We start from the raw sequence: 19830 nt of genomic DNA, 5'->3' as shown, positions 1-19830 counted from the left end.
AATCTGTTTTAATATGAGAAGTTTGAACTTTGTTTTTTGTTTTCTTTTTTCTTTTTCTTTTATCTTGTTTTTTCTTTTTTTTGGATGCTGGGGCTCTTTCAGATAAGCCTTTATTGGTGGGGGCAGAATCCATGTAACATGAACCATAGGAAGAACTTTGGAGTTGAGAAACATTGTATTTTTGGAGATAGAGTGGTCAACAGAGGAGACACTTAAAGTTTAGAAACTAATTCCAGTAAAATTTTCAAGAAGCGAGAAAAGAAGGAAGAACTTAATGGGCGGATATAACAAAGAATGATCATATGAGATATCAAAAGATCTGACATCCCAGGTCCTGGGTCCTGGTCTACTAACAACTTAGCTATTGGCCAAGCAAGAGCATCTCCGGGCTAATCCCTAGGTACTACATTAGTTAAATCTACTGAAGCCTCAAAGAGAATCTTTCTTTTATGACATATCTACCTTCACTCTGAATGCCCAGAAAGAGTATGGTCATTCATGACCCAAATCTTTATTTGGTCCTGCCATCCTCTGTGCACACCCTTGCACACATACAATGTCACAGAACATTGTTATCGTAAAAATTACATAAAATTATAGTGCCCCAAGCAAATGCTTTCCACAAAAGTATACATCCCCCTTTCTGCATGTTTGTATCAAAATATGAATCTAATTTTCTAGATGCTGTCTGTGAATACTGGAGCAACACTTGCATATTCAGTTCATGCTTTTTCTGAGCTCAGACTATCTGTATACTCTGGCCTAAGCAGGCTTGTGATAAGAACTTCCCTGCTACAAAAATATGGACCCATTCCTGCAAATGCATGTCTGGATAAAAGCTGTCAATAACTATTCATCAATATGTTTTACTGCCCATTTTTTTTTTTCCAGCGTATGCAATTCCTGTAATGCACTGTGATAATGCTGGTTTAAAATAGCTATGATTCCAGTCAGTTCACATTAATAGTAAACAAACAGATGGCTCACTGAAGGACAGATCTTCTTTTCCAATAACCCAAACACACCATATAACCTACTTTTAGAAATATGAACACCTATAAAAATTACCTCTGCGATGGCTAATTTTACCGGTATCAACTTGGCTGGGCCACAGTGGCCAGATATCTGGTTAAACATTATTCTGAATATTTTCTGTGAAGGTGTTTTTTGATGAGATTAACCTTAAAACTAGTAGACTTTGAGTAAAGTAGATTACCTTCCATAATGTGGGTGGGCTTCATCCAATCTGTTGGAAGTCTTAATAAAACAAAAATTGACCTCCCCCAGAAGAAGAAATTCTGCAAGTGGACTGACTTTAGACTAGAACTGTATTTCTTCCCTGTTGGCTTACCCCATGAGATTCTGGACTCCAGAATTGCATGAGCTAATTCAAATCAATCAATCAATCAATCAATCAATCAGTCAGTCAGTCTCTCAATAGGTAGATATATAAATACATATCCTGTTGCTTCTGTTTCTCTGGAGATTCATGACTAATACATCTTAGGTTTACCTTAGAAAAGTCACTCTTCTATTTAAAAAAATATTTTTAAGTAAGAGTTCTTAGAATGTTCAGAGTAAATACAAGATTAAAAGTTTGTTGTTTGTTGACTGGTAGATTAAGTAAAAAGGAAAGGGACTGTGCTGAATAACCATAAACACCAGCCTAGCAACTCTATGAATAAATTGTTCATTAATTCCCCTACGTAATTAGTTTTATGAATGTTTATAGGTGGCATATAGCCTCTCCTTGAAAAGGGAATATCTGAAAGAAAGTCCTCATATAAAGTTATATTAAGATGTTTAATGAACTACATACTACATAACCTGCAGATCAAGTATTAAGTAAAGACATTTTCAGGAAATGTGTAGGAATAAAAGAAGACTTATAGTTCAGCCCACCCTGAAATGTACCAAAATGAACAAAATAGGCAAGAAACTTGAAGCTAGGTTTCAAGCATATACCATAAACTTTATGGAACATCTTTCAAGAACAGTATAAACTGAACAAAATTGAAAGCAGACACTATGAATTGACATTAAGTAATCCTTCCAAAGGAATTCAGTATTTTAGAAAGTAAGTGAAATAAATCTGAAAAAGTCCCGGTAACGTTTTTCATTTTGGAAGGAAGTCTGAAGGTAGGGACTAGATTTGAGAATGATAAAATCTTTTCATTACAAGTTGAGTGTCATGGGATTTAGTGCTCAACATGCATGCCCCGAAAAGAAAATTTCTTCAAGTACTTAGGGAAAACAAGTAGCTTACTTGCAAAAGAGTAAAAAATCGTTGTCCTGACATTTCCTTAGTAATAAAGGACACCATAAAAGCAATTTCTATGGATGAAGAAATATCAGTAAACGGTTAGATACTTGGTCTATCGCTTACCAAAGAGGTCTAGCCTGGAAGTAGAAATGCCTGCTATTCAGCTTCACCTGATTGCTATCAATAGAAATTCTAGGCCAGTATTACAGATCATTAAAGTCAAAATTCCAGATTTTTAAGTAAAATCTGATCCTTATCTATTTCTATTTCAGACTGGAAATACATTTAGGGACTGACACTTGGTTGAGCCAAACAAAGTACAGCGGCCATTCATTTTAAAACTCTGGAGTAGAAGAGTTAAAAAAGGCCCTAAACTGAGCATCAGTGAACTCATTCACGACCATCAGATTTGTTAAAACATAGATAACCAATTTGACCTGTAGATTCAATACATTCCCAATGGCACTCCTAGCAAGTTATTTTGTGGATATCAACAAAGTGATCGAAAGTTTATATGTAGATGGCAGAAGATCCATAATAGTCAACACTATTGAAGAAGAAGAATGGAGTTGGAGGACTGATACTACTCAACTTCAATACTTACTGTGAAGCTACGTAATCAAGAAAGTGTGGTATTGGCAAAAAATGGATAAGTAGATCAATAGAACAGAATAGAGAGCCTAAAAATAGACCCCACATATAGTCAACTGATCTTCGATAAAAAACCAAAGATAATACAGTGGAGCAAAGATTGTTTTTTCAACAAATGGTGCTGGAAGAATTGGACATCCACATGTAAAAACAAAAAAGAACCTAAACACAGACCCTACGCCCTTCACAAAAATTAACTTAAAATGTATCATATAGCTAAATGAAAAACATAAAACTATAAAACACCTAGAAAATAAAGTTATGTTGAAATCCTATCTTACTTATTACATGAAAAATAATTTGCACTTGAAGATAAAAATGTAAAAAATAAAATAAATATACTAAAATAAAATTTAGATATATATTTCTATAATTATATAAGGAAAATAGTATCTGAGCATAAAGCAAAACCCCTGCATCAGTTATTTATTGCTCTGTAACAAACTACCTAAATCTTACTGCATTTAAATAATAATGTATTATTTCTTATGCTTCTGTGGATTGGCTGGGTGGTTCCTACGCTGATCTTGGCTGGACTGGCTCATGCAGTTGTGATCAGATCCTATGTGAAAAGGGGACTAGGCTCAGGTAGGAAAAATGAGTGGTTCATTTTTCATCTTCAGGTGGCTAGACTAGACTTAGTCAAAGTACAGAGGCCCCTGGGTTTCAAAGAAGCAAAAGCAGAAATTGCAGACTTGGAGGCCTTTCTCAAAAGTTTGCATAAAGCCACTTCTGCCTATCCTATTAATCATATCAATTCACAAGATTTGCCATTTCAAGGAGTGGGAAGGAAAATGCTTCCTCTTGATGAGAGAGGCTGTAAAGGAGTTTTGACAATTTTTAATCTACCACAGGTACGAACCCTAAGGACAATTTTGATTGTTTGAATGACGTAAAAATGAAAAGTTTTACTTCCAAATTCCCATAATAAAGAAGATTGACCAACAAATGACAAAGTGGTTAAAAATATTTTGTAACACATGTGACAGTTAATATTTCTCAAATGTAAAGAGCTTATACAAATCAATAAAAAGGTAAAAGCTGATAAGAATATTGTGAATTGTAATAACAGTTCACAAAATAAGACACATTAACAATAGTATGACAATAGCATAACTCTAACCCACCTAAGAATCAAATAAATTTAAAATAAAACACCACTGCAATATTTTTTTCCACCCATAAAATTAGTACAAGTTAATAGGATTGATAATGCCCTTTTATGGAAAGGTTTAAGAAATAAAGATTGTCCTACATTGGAATAACGTAAATTTAAATTTTCTTTCAGGATAACAACTTGACATTCTATCAAAAGTTTTTAAAAATATGTCCACCTAATAATTCTACTTCTAACAATTTATCTTAAGAAAATTAGACAAGAAGACCAAAAGAAACTCTAAGAATGTTTCTCTCAAAGTTGACTACAATAACCAAACTAGCTCATCATTATTTATTCATGCATTCACCCAGAAAATATTTATCGAGAACCTTCTATGTGTAGGCATTATAGTAGTCCTGAAAGGTGGTAAATCAGGCAGCGTCCTTGCTGTAATGGTGTCTATGTCTTGGTGGGGAGAATAAACAATGAAGTAACCTCTATTTTATACAATATACTAGCAGGTAAAGGGGTGAGGTGCTATTTTAATAGAATGCTCTGGGAAGATCTCTCTAATGAAGTGACATCTGAGCACAGACCTTATGGTAGATCCAAAGATGTGCTCCCTGGATCCCTTTTCAAAGAAGGCCTAGCTGTCCCCTGCAAAGCAGAGACCTTGTTTTAACACATAGTAGGAACTCAAAACATAAAAGATATTTCCATTAAAAATTATCAGTTACTTTAATATTATGTAGATTCAGAACACTTATGCAGCCTCAGTGTGCAAAACCTACGTTTTAATGCTATGTTATTTTCCTCTTGGGCTGCATTCACTTTTCTGTTCAGTCTTAGACATTTTCTGGGACTCTACTTAATGCACTGAATCACTGAAACACTCAGGTGAGTGCTTCCCTGTTCTGTCCCCTCTTGAATTGTCATCTTTTCTCTCCAATGTCACTTTTCTGGTTATTCAGCCAATGATGTTTTGAAATTCTGGAAAGCATCACTTTGTACAGTAAAGGTTACCTTGTAGGCCTATTTTCTGAAAAGCACAACCCTCTCTGATATTGCAAAAAAGACTTGTAATCCAACTATTTTCTCTTATTTTATTTTTTTTCTTTCAACTGTTTTGTTGATAAAATCACTTCCAATCTCTGTTGAGTCCTTAAATGGCTTAATCATTAGCCTGACTGCTCAATCATCCAAACTCATCCCTTTTTATATAACATTGCTATAATTCAGAAATGTTAGAATCAAATAATTTGAAATCAATTAATATTTATTGAATACATAGTACATCTAAGAGACCGTGTTACATAATTAGGGACTTAACAAAATAAAGTAAGAATAAGCATCATTCCTCTATCAGCAAGTGTGTAGCTGAACATTTATCTATATACCAGCTATATCATATTACGGGGGTGGGAGGGGTGGGGTTCCTGCACTGGGAAGGTAATGACTGCTGATTACCCAATTTAAAGTCAAATATGAAACATGTAGTTACGGTTTTTTTTCTTTGAACGAAACAAGAATTTTGAACAATTCTATCTGTTGCACTGAAAAATCAGCAAATTAGAAATTCATCATTATCACTACCAAAACAACAATAGCCAAAGCAACAAAACTATTAAATCTAACAGCATCAAAATAGGTAGAAATCCATCATTTTTAATTTCAGAAAACAATGACCTACTGAATGAACCTAATATGCTTTGTGCTCAGATCTGTTTCAAATGATCATTAACTGATATTTTTGCCTTCTTATAAAGTTCTACATGCTTAAACACAGTAGATATTCTGAATTGAGTCTTGCTGAACTGAGTCTTGCTGGAAGTGAAATTGGAAGACAAAGCATGTGGAGTTGAAACCTTCTTTCCATGGTCTCCTAAATGCTCCGTTTAGTTTACATTTTTGTACTTATCCATACAAATTTTGTGGCATAAGAATTAAATTGTAAGTCCAAGAAGCCTGATGTATTTGGGGAAGGTACTTTATAATGTCTGTGCTTACTTTCTTTCTCAGAAAAATGGTGAGAGTAAATTTTGTCTCTTCTGAAGGAAAGGTTGTAAGAGTAAGTTTTTAAGTATATATGAAAGAGCTCTGCATTCTAGAGGCAAATTATTAACATTGTTTTTGGTGGTACGCAGGCGACCAGAGTAGAGCACATTTGGAATTTAAAGATAAAATCAGGTGTTATCTTATTAAAACAAAATTATTAAAAAAAAAATTAACATGTAGTTGGTATTACTTCTAGAAATAATCTTCTCTATGCCTTAGGGAATAGTTTGCTAATATTCCTGAATCAAATTATTTCCTGGATCAAATCAAGAACCTAGATTATTTCTGTGAATCTAATCAAAGTAACCAAATGTTTCTTGAAAATGCAACCTAATTGATTGTATTTTAATGAACAATATTATTATGCTTTCCCAGTAAAGTCATATTTTTTCTAAGATAACTATTTCATACTCCTCACTCCTTCCAAAGGGAATAGATTGAGATGCATGTCTCTTCTTAATAAAACTGTGGTTCTTCATTGAAAGATACTTCCAAAGGTTTATACTCCGCGGAACAAAATTCAAGCACACTAACTCTTCACTGATGGCCCTCGCAGCTCTAAATCCTAAACCTCAAGATAGGGGTGGAGGATTTTAACCCAGGACCAATACATTTTTGCTCTTCTGATGTTCATGTGAGAAGAATTTGAATTTAGGCATTCTTGAGCTTTTAGCCATTGGGATATCATTGGCTTATGACTTGGGAAAGGATGGGCAAAATATTATTCTAGCTGGAAAGCAAGACTGTTGAAATGACTGTCCTATTTTAATTGGGATGAAACAGTTACTTTCATGGGGCTCCGGGGTGTTAACTGATGTCAAAGCTTAGGGACAAATCTAGAGCTAAAGAAAGGGTCTTTATCATTTTTACATACTTTTAAATCTACTTCTTAACAACTCATTACAAGATGTTGAATATTTAAATCCTTTCTGCACAGTGAATTTCAAGCAGCCAATATACATCTATTGAATCACCTCAAAAGAAACACTTTTCTGATCAATTAGTTTATTATATTTGACTATTATTTAATTATTAATAAAAATAATGTGTTTATAATTGTCAGACTTAGGAAACTGACCTCCTAAATCCCTCTCATCACAAGAAGGCTTCCTCACTCCCCACACCCCCTACCTACCACCCCGGTTTTTTATTCCTTTATTTATTTATTTATTTTTGCTAGCAGCAAATTGGCCTTGTGAAAGGGATTTTATAGTATCTCTCTTGGTAGAACAGTTCTCCAACTTTCTCTCATTAACTGACTCCCCAGTTTTACTTGCAACTCTCAAAACTAAGAAAACAGAGCTATCAAAGCAGATCTAGCTCGTGATAGCTCTGCAGACTGACTGGTCAGCCTTCACTGGTACCGTCCTGCTTTCCCTTCTGTGAGTGCTTTGCTCCCATCAGAATCTTTCTCTTCTTTTGGGGAACCTCTTTGTTACATTACTAAGGATGTCCCTCCTTCCTTCACCCCTCCTTTCTCCTTCATTATAAATCTTCCTTTTCTACTAGATCATTTCTATCAAAAAACAAGCATATTCTCTTCTCTTCTCTCCTGAGAAAAGGAGAAGATCTCTTCCTTGACCCAAATATTCCTCTGGCCTTTACGTGTAGCTAGCGTTTTTCAGAGTGAAGGTCTGTCTGTCTTCATTCAGTGGATCCATTTCATTCTTCAACCCACTTCAAATAGATTGGAACAGCTCTAGTGAAAATTACTAACTTTATTTATGATGCCAGTGCAATGAATACTTTTTCTCTTGCTTGACCTCTCAGCCAGAGTCAATACAGTTCTCCATACTACTGAACGGGCTGCTCTCTTGGCTTTTCAGGTGCAGCATTTGCCTGGCTATCTGAAATCCTCACTCTGAAGTCACCTGTGATGCCCATCTGCTAAATGTGGAATTCCTCAGACTCAACCATTACTTGGTTCTAAATCACATCTGTATGCTGATATCTCCCAAATTTAGTCTGCCAGGTCTCTCTGCATTCATAACTAACTATTTATTTGACATTTCTATTAGGATACCTAACAGGCACTTCAAACATATTAGACTTTGAGGTAAACTGAATTATGATCCCCCAAAAGTGACTATGTCCTAATCCTCAGAACTGTGAATATGTTACGTTTCATGGCAAAAGAGACTTTGCAGGTGTGACTAAATTAAGGATCTTGAAATGGGAGCTAATTGCAAATTATTATCCTGGTAAGACCAATATATCCAAAAGGTTCCTCATAAGAGGGATGCAAGAAGGTCAAAGCCAGAGAAGGCGATGTGACCATGGAAACAAGAGGGAGAAAAGAAGATAGATGTGAGGCCACAAGCCAGGGAATGAGGACAACCTTTAGAAGCTAGGGAAGCAAAGGAGACAGATTCTCCCCCGGCGCCTCTAGGAGGAACCAACCCTGCTGTACTTTGACTTTAACTCAGTGAGGCTGATTTTAGATTTCTGACATTCAGTACCATGAGATAATAAATGTGTGTTGCTTTAAGCTACTACATATGTGGTAATTTGTTACTGCATCAATAGAAAACTCATACAGGTCTCAGTGTCTAAAACGAGTTTTAATCCATTCCCAAATCTGTTCCTCTAAAGTCTAAATTAATTCTGTAAATGACATCATTTATCTACATAGTTGCTCAAAAACATTGATCCCTATGTTTTTCCTTAACCTCCTCCTCTGATTCATTAACAATTCCTATTAATTTTAAAATATATCTCAAATCTATATATATTTCTCTTCCTCTCCACTATGACGGCCTTGCTAAGGCATTATCATTTTTTTTTATAGAGGACTTAAATGATCCTCTAAAAACTACTTCTTAGGGAAAATTTAAATATACACAAAATTAAAAAAATAGCATAATGAATTTCATGTACTCATTCCTTGTTATAACAATTATCAGTATATGTTGACCTTCTTTTACCCTACTTTTTATTCCTGGAGTATTTTATTTTATTTATGTATTTATTTATATTATGGTGACATTGGTTAACAAAATCCAGTAAGTTTAAGGTGTACAATTGAACAGTAAGGCATATACATTGCATTGTGTTTTCACTGCCCGTAGTTGAATTTCTTTCTGCCACCACTTCCTGGAGTATTTTAAAGCAAATCCCATATATCATATCATTTCACCCACAAATACTTCAGTATATATCTCTAATGAACATTTTAAAAACAACCTCATTGCCACCTTCATACCTAAAATAATTAACAATAATTTCTTTTTTATATATAATTCATATTTGAATTTCCCTTATTGTCTCAAATATGACTTTTACAAGTGGTTTGTATGAATCGGATGCACTAGGCGCTCTTATTGTATTCATTTGTTATGTCTCTTAAGATTCTTATTTTATAACAACTACCTCCCCCTCCCCCATCACATTGCTTTTTCTGTATGCCATTGATTCGTTGGAGAAATTAGGCCACTGTTTTTCTGTAGAATTCTCACATTCCAGGTTTGGCAAATTACTTCTTCATAGTGCTGTTCAATTTATTCCTCATTTTCTATATTTTCCATAAATCTAGAGACCTGACTAGATTCAGGTTCAATATTTTAGGCAAGTATACATTTGTTGCATTCATCATATTTTAAGACATATAGTAACTGGTTTTCCCACTTTTAGTGATTAGTGCAATTGATAGATTATGAGCATATTAACCCGATTTCTTCATTATAAAATTCTCCATTAACCACATTTCTCCTGGTTTTAGCAACTATGGATATCATTGCAGAGACCCATTATTTTATCATAAGTTACAAAATGGTGATTTCCTAAGTCTACTATTCTACTGTTTTATTTGCTGAAATTCTATAAATAAAAACTTTCCTTAACCAACTGTTGGTTACTCTGAAATGCAAGTCAGGAAGCTATTGTGATTGTCCTGGCCAGAGGTTTTGGTGGCATGGACTAAGGTGATAGCAGTGATAATAAAGAATAAATGGTTTCAAAATATATTTGGGCAGTAAAAATTTATATATATATGTGCAGTAAAACCCTCAGTATTTACAAGCAATCAAATATGATGAAGAAGTAATATGAGGAGCTAAGACTGACCTTTAATTTTCTTACTTGAATAACTAACTGGTGGATGGAGGTGCAATATACTAAGACAAGAAAGATTTGTGGAATCCAGGCATAGGAGAAGATAAAATAACTAAGGAAATATTAGAGAAAGAAGAAAAAGAGGACCTTCAAACTTGTTCATTATAATAAATTTGACCAAAATGGAGTTTCCAAAACAAGAAATGAGTTTTCTAAAATTTTAGAAACATGCGAAAATGTTTTAGCAAGTATTCAACCAGTTTTGTATTTGAAATACAACATCTGGCACCCGAGTCTTGTTGCTCCACTGACTGAGGCAGCATCAGCAAATGTTATTACAGCAGACATTTGTCCTTCTAAAAGTTAAGGGTCTGTCAGTATTCCATTATAAACTCCAATTTTCAGGGGTTTATAACTTGGCTATTTTAAAACCACATCAGGCTGAAACTTACAAGTAATAAAACATTTAAAAAATAGTTTTAATGTATTTTTTTCAAGATCTAGTTAAAATATTGCCTATTTTTTTCTGAGCTAAAGTGACTTACAGTTAACATATTATAAGATAAATGTTTAAAAATAGTTTTACTTTTAAAGTTTCTGGAAATAATTACACCTTATAATAATGTCACATTTCATATGTATAGATTAGATATGAATGACCACAAACATCATACTGAAGCAATTTTAACACCTTATAGCAGAACTTGGCATATACATTACAATTTTAAATAAATTTCTTTCCAATAAAACTTGTAAATTGGTTAAGGTCTTCTGAGGAACAATAACATGTTCGATTTTATTTTATTATTATTTTACCAGCCAGAACTGAGTCTCAAAGTTATTGTTCAACTAAAAACATTCCATCTTCTGTTTGGAGTACAGTATTTTGATTTCCTTTTAGTAATAGAAATATCTAACAAATGGATGCCAAATTCATCTAAGGCCTTTTGTAAAATCAGTTAAGCCAGAAATTCCGCCTTAAAAAATAAAAATACTCTCTTTCCTTATGAGGAATAGAAAGAAACATGGAAAGTTTACAAAGAAAAAAAACAATCAAATACTATATGTTGGGTAAGGGAGAGCAACCATCCAATTTGTCCTAGCTGAGCCCAGCTACGTTCTGACTTGTGATCTGCTCCCAGCCACATGAGTCAGTCCAGCCAAGATCAGCATAAGAACCACTCAGCCAATCTACAGAAAGCAATTTATGCGAGAAGCATAATCTCTTAGTATAGTTAAGTGGATCCTATGCTTTTACACTAAAAACAGAAGAATCCTTACCTCAAATTGTAAAAAGCAAAACACAAATTACATAGAGATTAGATATCAAAATTTAAAAAATTAAATAACGAAAATAGAAGATAATTTGGGAGTAATTTCTCAACTTTCAATTAGGAAAAGCCTTCTTAATCAGAAAAGAAACTCAGAAGCAATTATGAATAAAATAAGTAGATTTGGATTCATTAAAATGGAAAAATTCTCAATGACTCCAATTAATGAAGTGAAAAAAATTAAATAAATATATTATAGCACATATGATAGATGATAGCTATAAAATCTGAGAGAAAAATGGGTAAAATAAACACTAAGTTCACAGAACATGAAATGCAAAGGGCCAAGGAATATTAGGAAAGATGCTCAACCACAAAGAGCTAGGGTAATAAAGTTTAAATAAAAAAATAAGATTAATAAAAAATAGGTGAGTCAAGATATCAAGAAACATATTTTCTCATATATCTTTGTTATAAATATGTATTTTGACAACCTTCCAGAAAGCAATTTATCGGACTTTGTTAAAATTGAAAATAAGCAAAATACTTAGGGAAATCTATTCTATAGATATAGATATACCAGTATGTAAGGTAATATTTATAAGAATATTAATTTATCATTTATTTGTTAATTAACTAATTTCTTGAGTGCATAAAAGAGGATTCTGTTCTCTATAGAATGTAGATTTTATTTGGAGAAAGTAAATATGGAAGTAAAGAAAGGAACAAAATAATTTTGGTTGATAGTGTTATTTGGGGAAAAAAAGATAATTAAGTAAATTAAAATTGTAGAAGACAGCAAGATATAATTTTTATAAAAATCCAAAAACAAGCATACATAAAAGTTGGAATAGAAAAAGTCTAGGGGTGAAATTATGGGTGCTATATTATTTTTTTCTTCTATTTTTCTGTAGTATAAAATTTGCTATAAGCAGCGCATATTATATTTTTAATGAAAAATACCATTAAAATAAATGAATTGTTTTTCAAAATAGCTTTTAGTAAAATTCTGTCAAAATATGCTGTTATGTAGCTGTGGTTGCTATCTCTTACTATTGTCTGTCATAAGCACACCTTTGAGGAGCTTTAGCCACTCAGAGCACTAAGTGAGAAGATTCTGTCTGCTTCCCATCCCAAAAGAAGAAATAAAGACTCATGCTAACTAACCCCAAGTGGATGAGGCCAGGATGATCTCCTGGCATAGGCTGAACAGCATAGAGCTGACAATGAATAAAAGAACACACAGGTTAGTAATTTTTTCAGTGGCTTTTTGACAATTTTATGGGATCATGTCCACTCAGAGGAAGAGAAAATTGGCAGGCACCTACTTGTCAAACAGTAGTTGGGAAGAAATCTAAATAAACTGGTTGCCAAAACATAGTTTTGGGAAGGAAGCTTTCATCAGCCTTAATGAATTATGTCTTGGTTTCATTTTCCTTCTTTGTCATAATTTTTAGTCTTCCTCTTTTGTTCATGGAAATCCTGAAAACTAAGCCAATAATTCTGAAAGCCTTATCAACACTTCTATGTGTCTTATGCCTTGCAAAATTTTATTTCTAGAGATTCAACCAAGACCTCTTTGACAAGCTTCATTCTGTGTGCTCAGTGAAAATTGACAGACCCAACAGAAGGCTACAAACTGACAAGGAGTTATAATAGTAGCAAGCCCAATCATTTGCACTGTCCATCAGTGATATTCTCAGTATCCCAGAGATTACTGAAATTTCTTTGTAGACAGTAGAAAGCTAACTACAGATCCTGATTGAAAAGACCTCTCTAAGGAGCACTTGTTTTTCAAGACATTGTCCTTGTCTAGAATGGTTGCTCATATAAGTTCCATTTGGTTTATAAGACCCATTTGCTCAACAAATATTTATTAAATACCTGCTTTCTGCCAGATGTTTTCATCAAGGGGTAGACAATGGTAAACAAGAGGGACAACAGTATTCCTGCTCTTACAAATCTTACAGTGTGAGAAAGACAATAAGGAAGTAAATAGCGGAATTTCAGATAACAAGGGAAAACAGTTACCTATCGTGTGTATCATGGTAGTCAAGGAAAGCTACTCTGAGGTGACATTTGAATAGAACTGAAAGGTGAGAAAGTGTAACATGTAGTCTAAAGAAAGATGTTCCAGGTAGAGAGTACCTAAGGTAGGATCTTGACATGACTGAAAATCAGCAAGATCCAAGTCCATTCCTTCGTTTTTAGTGAGAAGCTCTAATTCTTCCATCATGCAATGACCCAACCCTTATAATAGCACTTATCTCTGTGATTCGTCTGCATTGCATTATAACACCACTTATCTTTGAAAAGCTGAGATGCTTGCTCTACACTTAAGACTCAGCTCCTTCAGGCCAGGGACCTTGTCCTGTGCTTCTTGATATACCAAAATTAAAAACAGTACTCTCATGTAACAAGCATTCAATAAACACTCACCGATGATCATGAACTGTTGTAAATGACCTGTGCTGTTGTCATGCCTTCAAGGAGTCACCAGCATATAGACGGTACACTATGTAAAGTAATGAGACTGGGTAAGATCGTCTAGGGAGAGAATAGAAAGAAGTGTAAGTATATAATGGTCATGTCTTAATATTTATTAAAATTCTCTTTGTGTTTAGTTAGGTCTAAGATTTCTTTGTTTCACATGCCTTTTTCTACAGGCAACTATGACATTTTGAGAAGTAGTCTTACTATAATATCTTTCTTCGTATTATTAAACTGTTTGAACTCATTTTTGGAAAATGTTTAGCAATCTACAATTCTCCTTAATATTATGTTTAAGATTCAATCATGGCCTATCCTAGGCTTAGAAAGAGCTGTACAATATTTGAAGTTTTCTCAAGATTGTCTAAATGTCCCAGTTTTTCACACATTCAGAAAAATCTGATTCTTCAAAATGTAAAATGCTGTAGGTTGGCTAAATGAATGGGCTGCCATCAGCTATCTGTTCATATTAACAATGAGAGAGACTGAATTTCATAAGAAATAAAGAAAGGCATATCTCAAGATCCTCTGGCCCTTTCTCTAATCCTCCCTTGCCCTCAGGACTTTTGCAGCTTTTCCACAAAGTAGGAACATATTTTAATGCCAAAAAGTATTAGGACAAAGATACATAAATTTCAACAAAACCTGTAGTATTTATTATGTGAGAGGGATAAATCAAGGAAAAAAATGGGGTATGGAAATAGAGCCAGTTATAAAGCTAAAAAAAAAAAGAGCACAAGTGAGCTATAAATTTGGCTCAGTTTTCTAGTAGCCAACATGAGAAGAATCTTCTACCCAATATACTGTGTCCATTTACAGGACATTGATTTATTTTTGGGACTAATACCATAAATAAATTTTTCTCTGAGATCTCATAATCTATGTGGTAATATTTTTTGCACCTGGGAGAAATTTTAAGGATGGACTTGGTAAGAGGGCGGGCTTCTCAACCCTTCTACGACAGAGGTAAGGTTTAGTTGAAACAAAATCTTTCTAGGTTAAAGAATGTATGCAAATTATTGATGCAGGTAATTTTATTCTCCTACTGTATCTCAGTTCTTTGAGGTTAGGATTTGCTTACCTATCACAGAATTGTTAGGTAGTTGGTGTTTATTAAAGAATTCGATTAATGAATGCTTCATCGATGCCTCTCTGCTCTCCAGCACCATAAACCTATATATAGCCCAAATGGCAGAGTTCACCTACTTTTGCTGCTATGTTGAGGATTCAGTTTCCTAAGGACCTCAGAAAGAGCACCACATTTGATCAGCTCTGTTAGGGAAATAGGTACGGGGGTGTTTCAATGACTGCTTACTATCTGTCAGTCTTGAGATCCTATATGTTGAAGGTGGCCTTTTAAGATCTTTAGATCTCCAATAAAATTTCCTTAAATAAGAACTTTTCTCGCTTTCCTTCATTCATCAAAAGATAGAAACTGCTGTCATCCAATCCGGAGGTATGTACTTTTTTAAAATTAAAGTACACAAGGTTAATGTAATTAAAAATCGATTTTTGTTTGGGGTAAGGGATTGAATGCCTTGTGTTCAACTGTCAAGAATTAGCTATGGATGCTTAGGTGAATTCTTCGGTATCTGTGTAACTTTTCTCAGTATGTAAAGATAATTACCTGCCCTCCCTAACACCTACACCATCCCAGTCTTTATCTCATTATTGTTCATCCGTTTTACTTTCTGGTTTATCCTATGAACATACCTATTTGGAGGCAGAAACTCTTTTGTTGGTTTGTATCCTAAGTGCTTATCACAGTGTTACATTGTTTACTCAATAAAATGTCCATTGGTCCAGTGAATTAATGGAAATATTTGTGAAGTTTCACAGTGCTAAATAAATACAAGCTATTCAAGGAAGGCAGGTAGAACTTCGCCATTGCGTTTCTCTCCTTCGGGCTGGTAAATCCTTCCCGCGGCTCAGACAGCCCTAAGTTATCAGTACCAGTTCATACAGAGATTAGATAGTGCCTGGATGTCCATGCGTCTCACACTCTCATCCTTCTGGAAGTGTCCTCACAGCAAAGGACTTGGGCTTCCTTTGGATCATCTGGTGTTCAATGTCACACATTGCTTGTCATATACGGCCATGCTGATACTGTCAAACAAGACCTGTAAGAAAACCAAAATGTTGCATATTTATTCTGTGGCATATTTTGTATGTGTCCAGTTGCTCCGGGTTTGCATACTATTTTTCCATAATCACAACTGCCAGGAGATACTGAGATCTTATGATGTTCCAGACACTACACGCTTACATGAATTAACTCATTGTTTCCTCACATTTCTATGGAGAAGTTTCTATTGTTATCCCCAATTTGTATGAGAGCACTAGAGAAAAATAGGTATTTTGCCTATAGTCACATAGAGTGGTAGAGTCTTGGATTCTGCATGAGCTGTCTGGCTTCAGCATCCAAGCTTTTAACCACTTTGCAATGCTGCCTCTTGACTAATTGCTTTAGTAGCTTTATTTCTATAATTCATTTTTCTTTTGGGAAACAGAAACGGTAAGAATTTTAAAGCTTCCTTTGCTTAATTATGAAATACTTACCTTTTACTTCTATAGCTATCCAAAGTTATAACTGGTGTTCTCTTTGTGTGCTTATGCTGGTAATGAAAACTCTATAGTATTCATATATTTAAAAAACATATTTTAAAAAAATGAAATTTGGAAGATGGCTTTGTTTTCCCATACAGCAAAGCGATTATTATAGCAAGCTAAAAAATATATATATCAGAAACCTACTTAAAACCACACAATAAAATTCTAAATAAATGTTCAACTTAAAATATAGTTGACCCTAAAAAACGGAGCTATTTTATACCTCTACCTTAAACCAGGCATAGTTTGCTATGACTCTACCCACTTACAGAGGCTGTTAAGTATCTTGACATCAAAATGGTGACAACTATAACTTCATTGCTTGTTACTCAAGGATCTTGTAAAGTCTGATTTTGGACTTTTATGTTTCCCTTCATAATGGCAGATCTCATGTATTAACATCAAATTTTAGCAAATTAGTTATAATACTTAAGTACTTTAATGTGCTATGAATCATAGCAGAAAACTCGTATAAACGAGTATTTCAGAAGCTCAGCTTTTCACGTTTTCTATTAGCATACAAAAGCTAATAGTATGAAAAAGCCACACACTAGGCAGTTTGAATTACTCTAAAGTTATATTCTGAAGGGGTTTTAACACTTTCTTAAGATCTGACCATTTAAAAAGCAAAAAGCATTATAACAGTACACGACTTCTTACTTGATCTATAAAAATAGAATGCCAATGTTTTATTTGCCACAGGGATAAAAGAGGGAAACATTGTGAAATAAATTTGATAAAATGACTCACGCTTCATTACAAACGATTTTCCTAAATTCACAACTTTCACATTTGGCTGAGCTAAAAAGAAAGAAACACACACTAAAAAAGGAACTTTTACTTGATGTAAGTAGGCCAAGTCACATGACCCACCTAAATAAGGGAGTTTTGGAGAATGAGTGAACTTTTCTCTCTGGGAGAATATTTTCCTTAATTTAGTGAGAGTAAATAATTAACCCATGGTGATAAACAAGCCCTTGAGTGAAGTCCTGAAATGTCCTCTATCAGCCTGTTACATTAAATTACCCAAAAATGTTTTATGGAACATACAGAAAACATTTTCTTAGTTGTCTTAATAGTAAAGAATAAAAAACTCTATACCACTTCACTGTCTTTCTGGTCCTTTTTTCCTAAAAGTACCTTCTAGATTCCTTAGGCTGTACAATTACGTATAGTCTATTTTACTAAATGGTGTAATGTGTTCATCAACTTTAGCACCCTATGGAAGTGTAATGAGAACAGGATTATTTAAACTGCTTCCTCATTCTCCTCATCCTCATTATAGTAAAGTGAATTTTAAAAACCGTGAGGAAAAAGTGCAGTAGCCCAGAGGCAACGGAGAAAGCGGGGAATTCAGAGAATGAGACACTATGGTTCTAGAGAGATAATAAAGTTATATTAGAAATTTATGGAGTCTAAACTCTTTTTTACCCCTCTTCCTGCCTTCTGACTTGGATAAGGTGTGAGGTGTCAGGTAAGTGCATGGAGCATTCATAATCGGACATATTTATTCCGTATTTTTTTTCCTGTGAAATGAAAAAAAAAAAAATAGAACTACAAGTGCTTGGTACCACATGTTTTGCGGCTTAAAAGCCTAGTAATAAACACGCTGTTTCCGTCGTTGGGGGCATCGGGATCACTTTTTTAATAAATATCGCCAGAAGAATGAATCTCCAAGGGAGCCTGAAGTCACTCTCCCTCCCCAGGAGCCATGAGGTAAAAGGGAGACAGAAGATAATGCCCCCTACTTGCAGATGGGCTCTCCCTTTCTCTTCCGACCCGCCTCCGCCTCTACCATGGGGGTCTGGCCGCCCTGGGAGTTGGGAGAAAAGGCAACGCTCAGTCCTCCATGGCAAAGTCTTTGGTCTTTTCCTCCTGGTCGCCCACTTTGTAGCGGAGCTGCACGCGCAGGAGACGGTGGTTGTCTCGGGAGGGCAGCAGTGTGATCTCTCCGGAGATGTCCGTATCTTGCTCCACTTGCACAGGCTCGTTCAGGTAGAGGAGCGCCTGCTTCCAGTGCGTGACCGGGTGAAAAGGCGAGGTGGAAAGCACCAGGGGTTTCTCCGAGTCCCCTCCGGGGAAGGTCACCTGGAACCAGATGGCAAAGCCGTGCATGGGTGCCGAGCCGTAGCAGCTGAAGCGGAAGCGTCCCCCTATCCCAGCCTCCAGCTCCTGCTCCAGGCCGGCGCGGGCCAGTTCCAGCTGAGCAAAGCACTGCGGCTGGGCTAGCACATCCTCGCCCGACAGGTCCTGCACCACGATTTCCGAGTGGCCCATAATGCAGCGCGTGGCGAAGCTCTCCAGGCAGCTCATGTCCACACCATAGAGCTGCTTCACCTGGCTCCAGAAGCCTAAACGCAACTCCAGCATCTGGTCGCTGATGGGCGCCACGAAGAGCTCGGCAGAAGCCGGCAATAGAAGACCGCCCTCCTTTAGCCACTTGGTTCGCGCGTGGAGCACAGAGCTCAGCATGGACTCATGCAGGAGTCCGTAGCCCATCCACTCGCTCACGATGACATCCACCTGCTCCGGCAACTCCACCGTCTCCACCGGCCCCGGCAGGACGTGCACCTGATCTTCCAGCCCGTTAAGCCGCACCACCTCTCGGGCCTGTTGCCAGATGGCGCTGGCCTCCACCGCGTACACGCGCCGGGCCCCTGCCTGGGCACAGAAGATGCTAAGAATGCCGGTGCCCGCGCCCACGTCCAGCACCGTCTTGCCACGCAGTGCTGCCCAGTTACGCAGGATGCCCAGGCGGTAGGCATCCGTGCGGACGCGGTCCGCGATCATCTCCTCGTGGACGGATATGTCCGAGTAGCACTCGTAGTACAGCTGGTCCCGCTCCCGCCTACTTCTCCGGGGTCGCAGCAGGAGGGCCGCCTCCGCCTGCTCTCCGCCATCTTTCTCTTCTACTCCCTCCCCTCCGCCGCCGCCCCCCGACTCAAGCTTTCTTTTCTTGGGCTGCGACATCTTGGCGGCTCGGACTAACTCCCGGCGGGCGTTGCGCGGCTTCGGCTCCAGGAAACAGGGGCTTCTGGGATTTGTAGTGCGCGCTCGCGTCCCCACTTATTGAAGGGTTATCAAGACAGTACCCAGCGTTTCCCAGGAGGTCTACTCTTTTACCTGCTCTTTTAGTGTCCTGGGAACCCTTTCCCACTTAACGATACTCGCATCGTGTGATTCTTCTTTACGTCCCCCTTCCCTTAGACGTCGATCCTCTTGCTTTCACTCCCTTCCTAAAGTGGACACTCCCACTTTAAAAATCCACGTTTTGTCTTTTCTGCTCAACTTCCACTTTTTATCCCATCGAACTATCTGGGCGGCACCCTTCACACATTAGC

General features: G+C 36.3%; 1 protein-coding gene across 1 annotated transcript; it reads right to left on the bottom strand.

Annotated features, from left to right (window-relative positions):
* Window positions 1-17149: 17149 nt before the first annotated feature.
* On the bottom strand, window positions 17150-19483 carry PRMT6 (protein arginine methyltransferase 6). Its single transcript, XM_006919576.3, has one exon. The coding sequence runs from the start codon at window positions 19457-19459 to the stop codon at window positions 18329-18331; it is 1131 nt and encodes a 376-aa protein (XP_006919638.1). The 5' UTR covers window positions 19460-19483; the 3' UTR covers window positions 17150-18328.
* Window positions 19484-19830: the final 347 nt, after the last annotated feature.

This window comes from Pteropus alecto, unplaced genomic scaffold, assembly GCF_000325575.1.
Source record: "Pteropus alecto unplaced genomic scaffold, ASM32557v1 scaffold106, whole genome shotgun sequence".
In the NCBI taxonomy this organism is placed as follows: domain Eukaryota; kingdom Metazoa; phylum Chordata; class Mammalia; order Chiroptera; family Pteropodidae; genus Pteropus; species Pteropus alecto.
Note: the sequence above shows the minus strand (reverse complement) of the source record. Positions and strands in the feature narration are given on the sequence as shown.

Excerpts from the sequence above, each read along its gene's own strand:
- PRMT6 (XM_006919576.3), bottom strand. The coding sequence starts at position 19,459 with ATGTCGCAGCCCAAGAAAAGAAAGCTTGAGTCGGGGGGCGGCGGCGGA.